The sequence below is a fragment of the Mixophyes fleayi genome, chromosome 8, assembly GCF_038048845.1.
Source record: "Mixophyes fleayi isolate aMixFle1 chromosome 8, aMixFle1.hap1, whole genome shotgun sequence".
NCBI classification, from domain to species: Eukaryota; Metazoa; Chordata; class Amphibia; order Anura; family Limnodynastidae; genus Mixophyes; species Mixophyes fleayi.
Window position 1 is genome coordinate 44,937,364 of NC_134409.1, and position 12,506 is coordinate 44,949,869.

General features: G+C 42.2%; 1 protein-coding gene across 8 annotated transcripts in view; it reads right to left on the reverse strand.

The window, feature by feature from the left end:
- PRRC2C (proline rich coiled-coil 2C) overlaps positions 1-12,506 on the reverse strand; it is a 71,008-nt gene that overhangs the window by 10,013 nt on the left and 48,489 nt on the right. For 5 of the 8 annotated variants that reach the window (XM_075182469.1, XM_075182467.1, XM_075182468.1 and 2 more), the window contains exons 19-28: positions 10,197-10,530; positions 9,874-9,959; positions 9,587-9,775; positions 3,493-3,747; positions 3,267-3,359; positions 2,964-3,065; positions 1,274-1,529; positions 967-1,170; positions 524-678; positions 9-127 (exon numbers count right to left, since the gene is read on the reverse strand). In XM_075182469.1, the coding sequence (XP_075038570.1) occupies positions 9-127; positions 524-678; positions 967-1,170; positions 1,274-1,529; positions 2,964-3,065; positions 3,267-3,359; positions 3,493-3,747; positions 9,587-9,775; positions 9,874-9,959; positions 10,197-10,530 (1,793 nt within the window). The remainder of the gene's footprint in view (positions 1-8; positions 128-523; positions 679-966; positions 1,171-1,273; positions 1,530-2,963; positions 3,066-3,266; positions 3,360-3,492; positions 3,748-9,586; positions 9,776-9,873; positions 9,960-10,196; positions 10,531-12,506) is intronic. The other 3 variants (XM_075182471.1, XM_075182470.1, XM_075182466.1) reach the window with 2 other exon arrangements.

Consider the following 12,506-nt stretch of genomic DNA (forward strand, 5'->3'; position numbering starts at 1 on the left):
TTACTTACCTGTAAGGTTGCAGAGAAGATGTAAACAATTCTTGGGCTTGGGATACAGCAGGAGCAGGTGCTAAACCAAGTTGTGCCTGATGTTGCCCTTGCAGAGGAGCATAGATGGGGATAGGGATCTTTGGGGGAAAAAAAAATAAAAATGAAGTGGAGTGTGGATTACGCTCGACCATATTAACACTGTATACTGAGCGGGTTCATTTCTCGTAACACAATAGGGACAAGAGGCACAAGGGGAAGAGTTTTATGGACTAGAGAACAATTACTTTTAACATTTAAAAACTGAAGAAATCAACTTAGACACTTGATGCCTGCCACACATGTGCAACAATCACAGAGACAGACAGGACAATAAAAATTAAAAGGACACTAAACATTTATGTAACACTGACCTATATAAATCAAGCCACTAATTTTAAGTTACTGTAGTCAGAAACAAGGATTAATGATCAATTTAAACTAGTAATAGAGAAAGAAAGGTGAACCAGACAAATAAGCAATGTATTATAACTGACCTGGGAGAGACCTGGTTGGAACCCTTGCTGTTGGGTTAGGGTTGGGGGTGCTAATCGTGCATGCTGTGTATTAAATAAGTGACTCGTATCCATATAGAATGCAGGAATCTGTGCTGTCGGCCCTGAGCCACAGGAAATAAACATTTTAGAAGCTGCTAGAAATAAGAAAAACATAGGCAGCTTTCAAGTCGATTCCTCAAAAGAAAAACCACATGTCATTGTTGTATCTTAAACTAAATTTATTTTTCCTAAAAGCACATTATTAAATATTTGTCACTAATATAGTACTACTTATCATAAGTGTTACATTTTTTTCCTAGGCAGAAACAAAAATACACTGATATTTGTTCCAAAATGCAACATCTATTTTTAATCGTACTTTCAGTTGTAAAGCTATATTGTTCAGAAAGGATGAAATGTTGTGTGTTAAAGTCAGATCATACCTCCTGCGGACTGGGAAACGTAGACCTGTGGACTTTGCTGCTGGGTCATCAGTGAGGGCATGCAGCTGAGCTGAGAGAAATGACTAGCAGAGGGCATGCTGTTGCTGCTCTGAAGCTGCTGTGGCTTCACTTTACAGATATTGGGAGGATCTGAAGTTGTTGTAGTTTTTGTACTGAGTGAGGAGGTGGTGTATGTTCCAGCACCTAGACAGGCAGAGAATACACATGTTAGAGAGATCAAATTTATGCACTGCATATACTTCACTAAACAGTGTAAAAACACACCTTAGTGACAATTTACAATTACCTGATAAAGAAGTTGTTGGTGTTACCGAAGCCACTGGGATGGGAGGCATAGATGCACTGGAGAAAGAGTTATACGGCACACTGTTTGGAGGAGGGGGACCTGCGCTATTCCCATTAGCAGATACACCAATTCCGCTGCTGGTATTAGAGGGAGCTCCTACTGCTGATGTACTGGTGGGAGGGGTCGCAGAGGTGATCGGAGATCCTTTATCGGCGACACTTGGAGAGTTTTCCCATGCCTTGCGAGCAGACTCCATCTAGTGTAAAGTAAAGTTTCTCAATTAATAAGCATAACTTACTCCCCATAAGCTTAACCAAATGAAGGGGGCTTCATTTTTAGACTATTCAATAGTGTTTTGGTAAATGACCACAACAATACTATTTATATAAAAAATTTCATAGTTAAATCTAATCTTACTGTTAAAGCAATCAGCACATTGTATTGTTTAAATTAAAACTAAATTATAACAACAATATCAAACTGCTATGACTGATTTTTAAACTTCTGTTAAATCCTTTTCCCTGGGACTGGAATGCTGGAGTAGAGACAGAGAGCTGGATTTTGGACACTTTAAATTTAGTTTTAAAAGTCTAACTCCTTCCTCTTTATACCCCTGTAGTCTGCAGGGAACTTCTGTCAAGGAGAGGCGTCTTCCACATCCAAGTGATAAATCCTGGCCAAAACTGGATTTCTAGCCTTAAGCATGGTCTGAACCATGGCGTCAAAGACCGTAAAGTTCCAAGAAACATTGTTTCAACAGCTAAACAGTTAAAGTCAGCTGAACCAAGTCCCTGAATTAACAAGATGTCATATCTGTGCACCACGACCTTCCCGGTCATACCAGAGTTACCAGAATGTTACAGATACCTCCTATGGAGATGCAGATGGCCACATGCAAAAAAATTAATTAAAAAAAACCCAAAAATAAAACCAACGAACCTTGAAGCTCCCTGCATCTACGGCGTAGAGGAAGGAAGTGATTTTTAGAGCAAGATTTAAAGTGCACAAACCCACTGTTTTAGTGTAACCCAGAGGATGAAAGAGAAAAGGGGGAAGGAGAAAAGAAAAGAAAAAAAAAAAAAGAAGAGAAGTCTGGACCCACTAAATATGGTCTAGTAAATCCTATGTCCTAGTGACTGTGTACATTCACTACAACACTGCACTCCAAATAAAAGCTACCATAGATGCCAATGAAATGTTGCCTCTGGTGGCCAAATTATGATAGATGGTGGGATGCTAGCTTAGGATAATGTTGGTATTAATGTTTTTTCGAATATTTGAGAAACTCTGTAGGACATGGGATTACTTTTTTTGTGTGTGCAAAATACAAAACTTAATCCCAGCTAGAGAGTCATGTGGAGAAATTCAATTCCCTGCGTTGCTCTTTAGGGTGCGCATCATTACCATTAGTATGGTAATTTTAACAGATTCTGCTCGGGGCTCAGGGAGCTGCAAGCAAAAAATCAGCGTTGAAATTATTATACTAACGGTATTGATGCGCACCCCTCGTTGTTCTAAAGAGCCACGTGGGGAAATGAATCTCCCCCCACATTGCTCATACTAAGATGTACGCCCAAGAGCTGATTTGGGGCACTGCGTATAAAAATCAATTTGTTCCTACCTTTGCAGGACTTCAAAGTAGATATATGCTCTACCACCACTGGTTCAATACTATAAATGTAGTACATACCTTAAGAGTGAGGTCAACAGTAGCAGGAGATACTGGAGTGAGGCCTGAACCCTGTTGGAGAGTCTCCCTCCGAGAAAGAGGAAGCGTGTGTGGAAGGGGTACCTGAAATACAGGTTACATACATTATGCATGTGACTATTTTCCTGCTGGAAAATGAGAAGTTATAAACATGCTTAACAGTAGTAAACGCACAATTGCAATTTTCATGATTAATTGTCGAAATTGTTTGGAGGAACAGAGGCCCATTTGAGGAATTAAAATCTAGTAGTTAAAAATAAATAAATAAATAAAGGAGACGCTTACATTAGGTACCAAAGTAGACTCCATTTTAGAGCTGCCTGATGATACAGTGTTTGGAAGGGCGTTGGATGGGCTGGTGTAATCCGTAACTGACTCCTTTGGAGATACACAAAATAAAATAAATATTTTACATTAATCAGATTATCATATATTAACAGCAATGACAGTCTACTCAATGAAGGAGGGGCAGATGTATATTTCTGCAAACAAATTATCATGTGTTCAGTACCTTAGTGCTGGTTCCAAACTCTGGTGCTGACACAGACAGTATACTGGTGATTTCAGTGGTCACTTCTGTTATAACTTTACTTTCTTTTGAAGGAACCGGTTCTGGCGTCCGAACTGTAGTCGGGATTTGTTTTTCCTGGGTCTCTGGTTCAGACTGCTGTTGCACCTCTTTCACTTTACGGTTCTTAAGTGATCGTTCCTTGCCGATGGGTCCTGGCTTATATTCTTTACTCTGAATTACATTAAGATCCTGGATCTGGAAAATTAACAAATCCTCACATTTATTACCAACATAGAAAACCAAACAATTAAAGTTAACAACTGAACAAAATTAACCCACTACTTAGACAACAATGTAGTTGATTAGTTTTACAAAAACAAAACACTAAATAAGTGAGCAGTTACGCTCTCCAACCCAGTTATCACACTGTCTTAGCAATGAAACCCATCAATGAAAACATTAGTAACAGTTTCAATTTCTGTTCTTCCAAAGAGTCTTATCAAATATAGACTTTCAAACAATTTTGCACATGTATGCTGCACTGCTGCAGAAAGGGGGTATGGCACAAACATCAGAAAAAGAAATGCAGCTTTAGAGGCAATTCCAAGTATCCATACAAATGGCATAAACATACCATAAGACATAACAATTCACCAAAGACCAGTTTGTCTTTTAGGCTTACCAGTGTCTAAAGGAATATTTATATTTAACAATATAGTATACAAACTACATTGAGTAAGCTGATTGATGCCGTCGTTGGAATTGTCTATTACCATACTAATTTAAGTCAATCAGATAAGACCCTTGCTAGAGTTTCCACAGACTCTGAATTTCTTTGACAAACAAAATCTGGTATTAAAAATTTGTATTTAAAAAACATATCAAACGAAGCATACCTACTTATTTAATTACAATGGACATAGGCTTTATTCTTAAAGAAATGCAGTACGACTGCAATCTTCTGTAAATAGTCTATAAAACTGCAATGTCGCTAATGCTTCAAAATAAATTTGAAAAGGACCAACAAACAACTGTGGTCTTTCATACTGTAACTGGTAATATTGTGCCACCTTGTGGCTGCCTCAAATATATATGACTCAACACAGCCTTAAAGAAATGAAAGCCCAGAATTCAGATTGTAATCACTGACATCCAACAAATAAACCATATTCAACCATATGTAGTTCCGAAACTTTTTGCAGAAGAGACCGAGAAAAACAATTTTCCCTGTAAGAAACTTTAAATCTACAGACTCCAAAGGTTCAAATTTATGATGTTGTAAAGCTGTCAGGACCAAATTCAAGTCCCAAAGAGCTATCTGGGGAATGTATGAAGGCAGCGCATGCAGCGCTCCCTGCAAAAGTACCAGTCTACTTTTAAAGGAAGTTGGCTGTTCTGACAGGACAGAGATCTGCAACTTTAAAAGTGAAGTCTCAAGCTCCTGTGAAGACCCTCCGTTACAATAATAAAAGCTGGGTAATTCAAAAGAAAGAGGAAGAAAAACATTTCGTCCAGCACCAACATAAGAGGATTTTTGTACGCACTGTAAAATCCATTTCTCTTAATCCATTTGGGGGACACTGCTTACCATAGGGTATAGAGGGCACTGTGCTTGGAGTAAGGCACTAAAAATAAATCCTCCTCACAAAAAAAAGAAAACTAAAAAACAATTCGAATAAACATACAACCTAATATCAAACACGTATGGTCCGGACCATCACAAACGCATCCATAGTTGGTCTGATACTTAACAAACTTTGCCTTTATTGATCCTTGAGGAAGCCCACACCGGCGAAACACGTAGGATCCTACCACCATTTTTATCCACATTTATGCAGACATTCTTACTAGAATATATTGCGACTAATAAACAGTGATACACTGTTTGTTGCTAAGTATCAGACCAACGCGCACGCACACACCTGACGAACCAAGTAGCGCATGGAAAGACCTGCGAGAGGAGAGGGCTGGGCACAAGTGCTTTGCAGTTTACAATCAATCTGAAAAACTGAATGAACGGAGGTAAGGACTCCGGTTAGACTTTATTCCTCCGCATTATATCATTCTGTGTATACTCTTTCGGAATACCCCTGCCCTTATCTGGTGCTTGATTTTCCAGACTATCTAGCATTTGTTTATATGTTGCCATCATTTGTAAACTTTGTATCTGGGGCCAAAGTGGTCCAGGACTTGTGCAGAAGCGCAGATTTCCCACTTTGTTGTTTAACAGTTTGTCTGGCTTGCTCCCTCCTCTCTATGGGCCCTGTACGGAGGTTGTTCAGTTTTTTATACTGACAAAGCCCTAAGGATAGGGCAAGAGTTGCAATCAAATAAGAACCATGCAACCAAAAACAACAGAACATAATGGTGGGAGTGCAGTGTCCCCCAAATGGATTCAGAGAAATGGATTTTACTGTGAGTATAAAAATCTTTTTTTTATTTATTCCATGCTTACCATGAAGACATTCCAAAGCTTCCCGTAGTGATGGGTACGTTCAAATACTGCTGCTTGCAAAACCTAACAGTGTAAATTGGCGTGTTTGGAAAGACGTTGAACCTGTAAAATCAGGTGAAGGTTTGGACGGAAGACCAGGTTGCTATCAGACAACAGTTCAACTGAAGTTCCATTCCACGGATGGTAGCCTTGATCCACCTTACATCCAACAAGAGAAGAGAGTCTACTCTTCCTGATGTCAAGTCCTGGCCAAAGGCATGGATAACAATATCCTGATTGAGATTAAATTTGGGCAACACCTTGGGCTGGAAACAAGCCCTGGTGCACAGAACAGGCCCGTCAAAGTGAAACACAAGACCCCTGTGGAGGCGACCCTGTGAAAAGGACAAGACAAAAGGAAGAGGTGGGAGCATGTCACTTTTCACACCAGCCTATGCAAGTCCTCCAGACTCTGTGATAATTTTTGGAAGAGGCCGGTTTCATGACCCGGTAATGGTCTGGTTGATCTTTTCAGATAGACCCTTTTTACAGAGAATCACAGCCTTAACTGCCAAGCCGTCAAAGCCAGATGTGCTAGGTCCTGGTGGAAAAATGGGCCCTGGCTCAGAGGATCATCAAGTCATCATGGCAATTCTGCCGTTATGCTTAGAAAATTGGCATACCATGATCTTCTCGGCCAGTCTGGTGCCACCAGAGTTACTGGGAGCCTCTCCCTCTTGGCCTTCCTCAGCACCCAAGATAACATGGGGATAGAAAGGAAAAGATATACTAGCTGGTACCGCCAGGGGGCAGTCATGTCATCCACTAGAGATGCCTGCAGATCCCTGGTTCTGACACAATACCAAGTTACTTCATGGCTCAGCCAAGAGGTCATCAAGTCGACCTCCGGCTGTCCCTACTTCTTCACAAGTTGGTGGAACGCCTCTGGATGGAAAAACTATTCCCTGGGATGAATAGCAAGACTCAAGATGTCTGCTTCCCAATTGTCCACCCCTGGATAAAAACAGCAGAGATCACCAGGACAGGATGTTCCACCCAACGCATGATCTTGGTCGCTTCCAAAATAGCTAGGGGACTGCTGGCCTTCTCAGAGCGATTTATATACGCCATAGTCGTATTGGATTTGGATGGGCCAGTTCCACAAGAGGAACTGAGCCTGCACCAGAAAACTGCTTGCAGTAACTTTGCTTCCTCCCAGGACCAAAGCCTCTTAAGACAGAGACTGTCACGGCACCCTATCCCTGCAGGCTGGCATCCATGGTCATGATGATCTAGTCCCACACATCCATGGTCATGATGATCTAGTCCCACACAGAGAAGAGACACCCCTGATTGAGATTTCTCGCCTTCAATTACCTGTCCATGCCTCCTGTGGTGGCTGATGAGTTTCATAAAATGTACCGCCAACTGAAGATTGGATCTCAAACACAAGGCAAGGATCTCGTTTTGGAATGTTCGGGAATGGAAGCGAGCAAACTGCATCGCTTTGAAACAAGACACCATCCTCCCTGTAAGTTTCATGCGATGGAGGATGGAGACCTGTCTGAGAGATAAGGCCCTCACCCGTTTCTGAATGGCCAGAATCTTTTCCTCTGGTAGAATCACACTGACACCTGGTGTCGGAGAGACCCAGGAAAACCATGCACTAGGCCGGGACAAGACTGGACTTTTTCTGATATATGACCCATCCCTGCGATTCTAACATTTCCACTGGCAATTGCGTCAGGGGAATAGGGGCAGAGTATGCCTTTATCAAAATGTTGTCTAGGTAATCATGGAACAGATGGACTCCATCCTGACTCTGACCACCCTCTAGTGCAAGTTGAGGGACTTCAGGTTCAGAATGCGTCGGAAGGACAAATTTGGTTTTTGCACAAGAAATAGGTTTTGAGTAGTACCATAAACCTTGTTGCTCCTTCGGGACCGGGGCAATCAGCCCTGACGACAACAGGAACCAAATGGAAAAGGGAAGACCCTTGGTGAGACTGTTGACTCTTAGATGAAAGAGAGTAATGATCCTGTGGAGGAGCATGATGAGCTGGCTGAATAAGCAGGGGTCTGACCCTTTCCATTTCACATTTGGAACTCCCCTGTGAAGGTGGCGACGATTTTCCCCAGGACCTTCACTCATAATATAATTGACTCCCTCTTGAGAGAAAAGAGACCTTAATAAACTCCTTGCCCTACAGAGACTATCCTCCAGAAAGAACAATTGTTGGGCAGGTAAAAGATTTATTTTCTGGTAGTTTATTATCCACCCATGGGACACTAGTGTCTGGGATGTCACCGGCATCTGTGATTGGAGGCGGGACAAAGATATCCCCTTGATTAGCAGGTTGACCAGGTAAGTAACAACAGTCACCCCCTTAGATCTTAGAAGCACAGCCATAACCTTTGTAAATACCCTCTGTGACATTACCAGGCCAAAGGGTCTAGCCCAAGATGGATAATGGTAAGATTTGAGAGTGAACCCGATTGGGCACAGATTGTCTTCCCAGATCGAGACATGAAAGTATGCATCTTTGATGTCCATGGAAGCTAAAAACTTGTGTTGCTTAGGCAGTTTATGACAAACATTAAAGACTCAATCTAGAACCTGTCCGCCCAAAGCTGGGTGTTCAGGATTTCATGTTCAAGATGGTCCGATACATTCATCTGCATTAATTCATGCTACTATAGGCAGCTCTGTGAAGAAGCACCCATACTCCTTTCCTTGGGCACTTACTTAAAAGTGTGGCTCCTGAGGGGAGGGGATATAGAGGGGAGGGGGGGGGGGGCCTTTTGAATTTGTGCAGAAATAATTCCTGGAATAGTCTCCATTCTCTAAGGTTGTTGTGTCCCCCAAATGGATGTTGAAAGTATTCCAGGTAAACACATTATTGTATAATATCCCCAAACTACAAGCACTGCAGAAGTCTGGAAACCAGCTAAAATGGTCACTCCTTTGACAATCCATAACATTTTCTTGTTGCTGGAGAATTGTGTATCAGAAGTAAAGAATGGAGCATCTGACCAGTGTTCTCAGATCAGAGCATAGTGAGGTGTCAGGACCATTGGTACTCAAAATCCTCCTGTGACAAATACCTCCTTTATAAGTACAAACAATTTGGTTTGAGACAATTAGCTGATCCATTGTGTAGGCAGTTAAGCTGTAAAAAGCCACAACACATTAAATTTAGGTGTTGTGCTAAAGACTTCAATTGGCAGAGCTCTTTACTGCCTAATACAATCAATTTATCCAGCCTTGACCTAAGTTAAAGGACGAAATGTATCCTATGTACAACTGTACCCAATCAATCATGGCAAAAGAGAGAAAATACATTTCTGCACGTCTGTTATGGCCATTCCACGTTACAGCAGAGTTCAGAAGTTAATATAGAGGTGCTTTCAAATTAAAATATTTTTACCCATGTAAAAACATTTCACCCTACACATTTTATCCATTTGTGCCATTAATTGAGTCTTGAAACATAATTAAGACATCAAAAAACAAGTGGCTAGTTTTATATTTACATGCCCATCATCGTCAGACCTAAACATTATTGTAAATATAATTTTTTGACAAGATTGTTTTGCCCTACTTACAGAAAAAGAGAAAGAAAAGATTTTGCTTAAGGCAAAGAACACTAATAAAATTACCTTTTGGGTCTTAATTGGGCCAGCTCGTGGCTGCTTTTGTCTCTGCTCTTTTGGTTCAGGAAGGGACTCTGATGTCTTCTCGGATAGAGATGGAGAACCTTCATTGTCACTGCTGCTGGACGCTGGGGCCCCAAACTGAATAGCTTCCCTTGTCAAGTCTAAAGCAACATCTTGACCATTTTTAGCCATCTAAACCAGAAAGATATTCTTGAATGACAGCAAAGTATAGTAAATCTATGTAAAATGTAACTAGGAGACAATGCAGCGTAGCAAATTCTGAATAGTACCTCGGAACTGCTTGCTGGCACAAATCCTGTGAGAGGTTTATTCCAGGCGCTGGAAGATGGTGGCTGAGGAGGATTTATAGGACCCACTGATAGGGGAGGAAAAGAACCAAAAAAACCAAGAGGAATGGTTATTTAAACAGATTATTTAAACAGATCACATCTCAAATACATTCAGACAAAATGAGAATCTATTCCATTCTCCAGCTGTACAAGATGATGATGATATTAATAATAATAATAATATTATTTATTATTATTATTATTATGTATAGGCTTCCCACTTCCACCTCCATTTGATCATTATACAAACACTGTGTACTTACATTTCTTAGACAGGTCATTCAGGACACTTGGAGCGGACATCTTGTTTTCCCACAGTTCAGTTCCCAGAGAGTTGGGTGACTGAGATGGAGGCTGGGCTTTTACAGGCCCAGGGAACTCAGAGCCGTTTGTGGATGGCTGTGATTGAACAGGTGCTGGAGGATGACTTGAAGGTATTGTTCCAGGTACCGTCTGGGTCATACCCTGTTGAGCAGCTAACCCAGAAGACTGGGCCTGTAATGCTGCCGCTTGCTGCTGCTGTTTCTTCACAAATCGGGGTGGAAGTTTGGAATTTTGACCTCGTCCTTTCTCACCAGAACCTTTTTTGTTCCACACCTAAACATTTAACAAGAAAAAAAATTAATAAATATTAACATAATGTGATACAAAAATTTCTTTCATCCTATCTGAGGGGACACTGCTACCATGGGTTGTGGAGGGGAGCGTGGGAGTTGGCACTTAACTAGTTAACTTGTTTAATGTATGCATGCTGACAGACCCCTCCCCTTTACAATACACTGTAGCTCCCTAGTTTAGACTTAGTGCCCAATGGAGTTGGGATTACTTTTTTGTGCTAGTAGTTTTTTTCAATTTTCCCTTTATTTTTTTAGGGTACTATTTTTATTTTATATTGGATCTGAGGAGTGTGTTCTACACACTCCTATGGGGCAGCGGCACTACTCTGTCTGGTCAGAGCCGAACGGCTCTCACCGACAGAGCTGGCAGTGTTTTTAACAGCGTGACAGGCAGCTTAATCAAGCCGCTGTCACACTGACAGCCTCCCGAAAACCGGCGCTTCCTTTACAGGCATAGAGTGCCAGTACTTGGAGCGGAAGAATCCTCTAAATATCAGGGCATTGACGATCTAGTTGTAGCAGTAAGGCAAGCATTGGACCTTACGGATTTGGATGAACCAAAATCTTCGGATCAGGGTTTTTAAAAAATAAATAAAAATGAGAAGACGCACTATCCGTTTTCCACAGTTAGTAGAATTAAGAGACATAGCAGAAGCAGCCTGGAAACAACCAGAACGGAAGTTTACGATTCCAAGGAGATTCCTTACCCTGTACCAGCTACAGGAAGAGGACCTGGCCCGCAGGAAACAGATACCAAAGGTTGACACTCCGGTAGCTCGCCACACTACGCTTCCGGTGCTGGGTACAGCAGCCCTGCAAGACGCCATGGACCGCAAGGTCGAGGCTCAGTTAAAATCAATCTTTGTTGCGGCAGGTACCTCTTTCAGACCCATGTTTTCATCGGTGTGGGTTGCCAGAGCGATGGAAGCATGGGCAAATCAGTTGGCCGAGGGACTGCAGGATTCAGAATTGCTTCCCCTTGAGTTGCATCTAAAAGGAAGCATCTGGATACTTCTATGAGGCGGCCTAAAATGCAGCCTATTTCCTCCTCTATATAGGTTTCCGCGGTGACAGCGAAAAGGACCCTATGGCTGAGGTCCTGGGACGCGGATACAAAATCTAAAAAAAAAACAAAAACCACTTGAAACGTTACCTTATTCAGGCACAAGTTTGCTTGGCCCTGAATTGGACAATATGATTTGCCAGGCCAGTGAACATTTCTAAGTCTAAGCCTCCTCGATTTGGCTCCAGTCACTGATCCGGAGATGGGGTCTCCCGTACCTGGACCTCATGACGTCAAAGCACAACAGGAAGGTCCCAAGTTTCTGCGCAAGGGCAAGGGATCCCCTGACAGTAGCCGTAGACATCATGACAATGCCCTGGGACTTCCGGTTGGGATATCCGTTTCCCCTATACCCATGATTCACCTTGTTCTCAGACGAGTAAGGCAGACATCATTTCGACCAAGGGCCATTCCGACATCAGGACTTGCCTCGGCTAACTTTAACGGCATTGCTGTTGAAGCCAGCCTTTGATGGTCTAGAGAATTCTCTCCTAGAGTCGTGAACACGTTGTTACGAGCTCGTAAGCCAGTTTTGACTTGTATCTACCACCGCATCTGGGGCACTTATATCAGATGGTGTGAGAATCGGCCTTGTCATACATCGTCCTTTCGACTTTCCCGGTTCCTGGCATTCTTATTCTTCCAGGATGGCCTGGATGCAGGTCTCAGGTTGGGCTCCTTAAATAGTGCAAATATCAGCCCGTTTCTACAAGGAGTCTTGCATATCCAGCCACCTTATGCCCCGCCTACGGCACCATGGGATCTCAACCTTGTGCTCGATATGCTTAAGGGGCCTCCCTTTGAAACATTACATTCAGCAAATCTAAGGTTCTTAGGGGCATATTCAATTAGCTTTTGGATTCGCGGTAACGCGCGTTGCCGCGAAAAGTGCG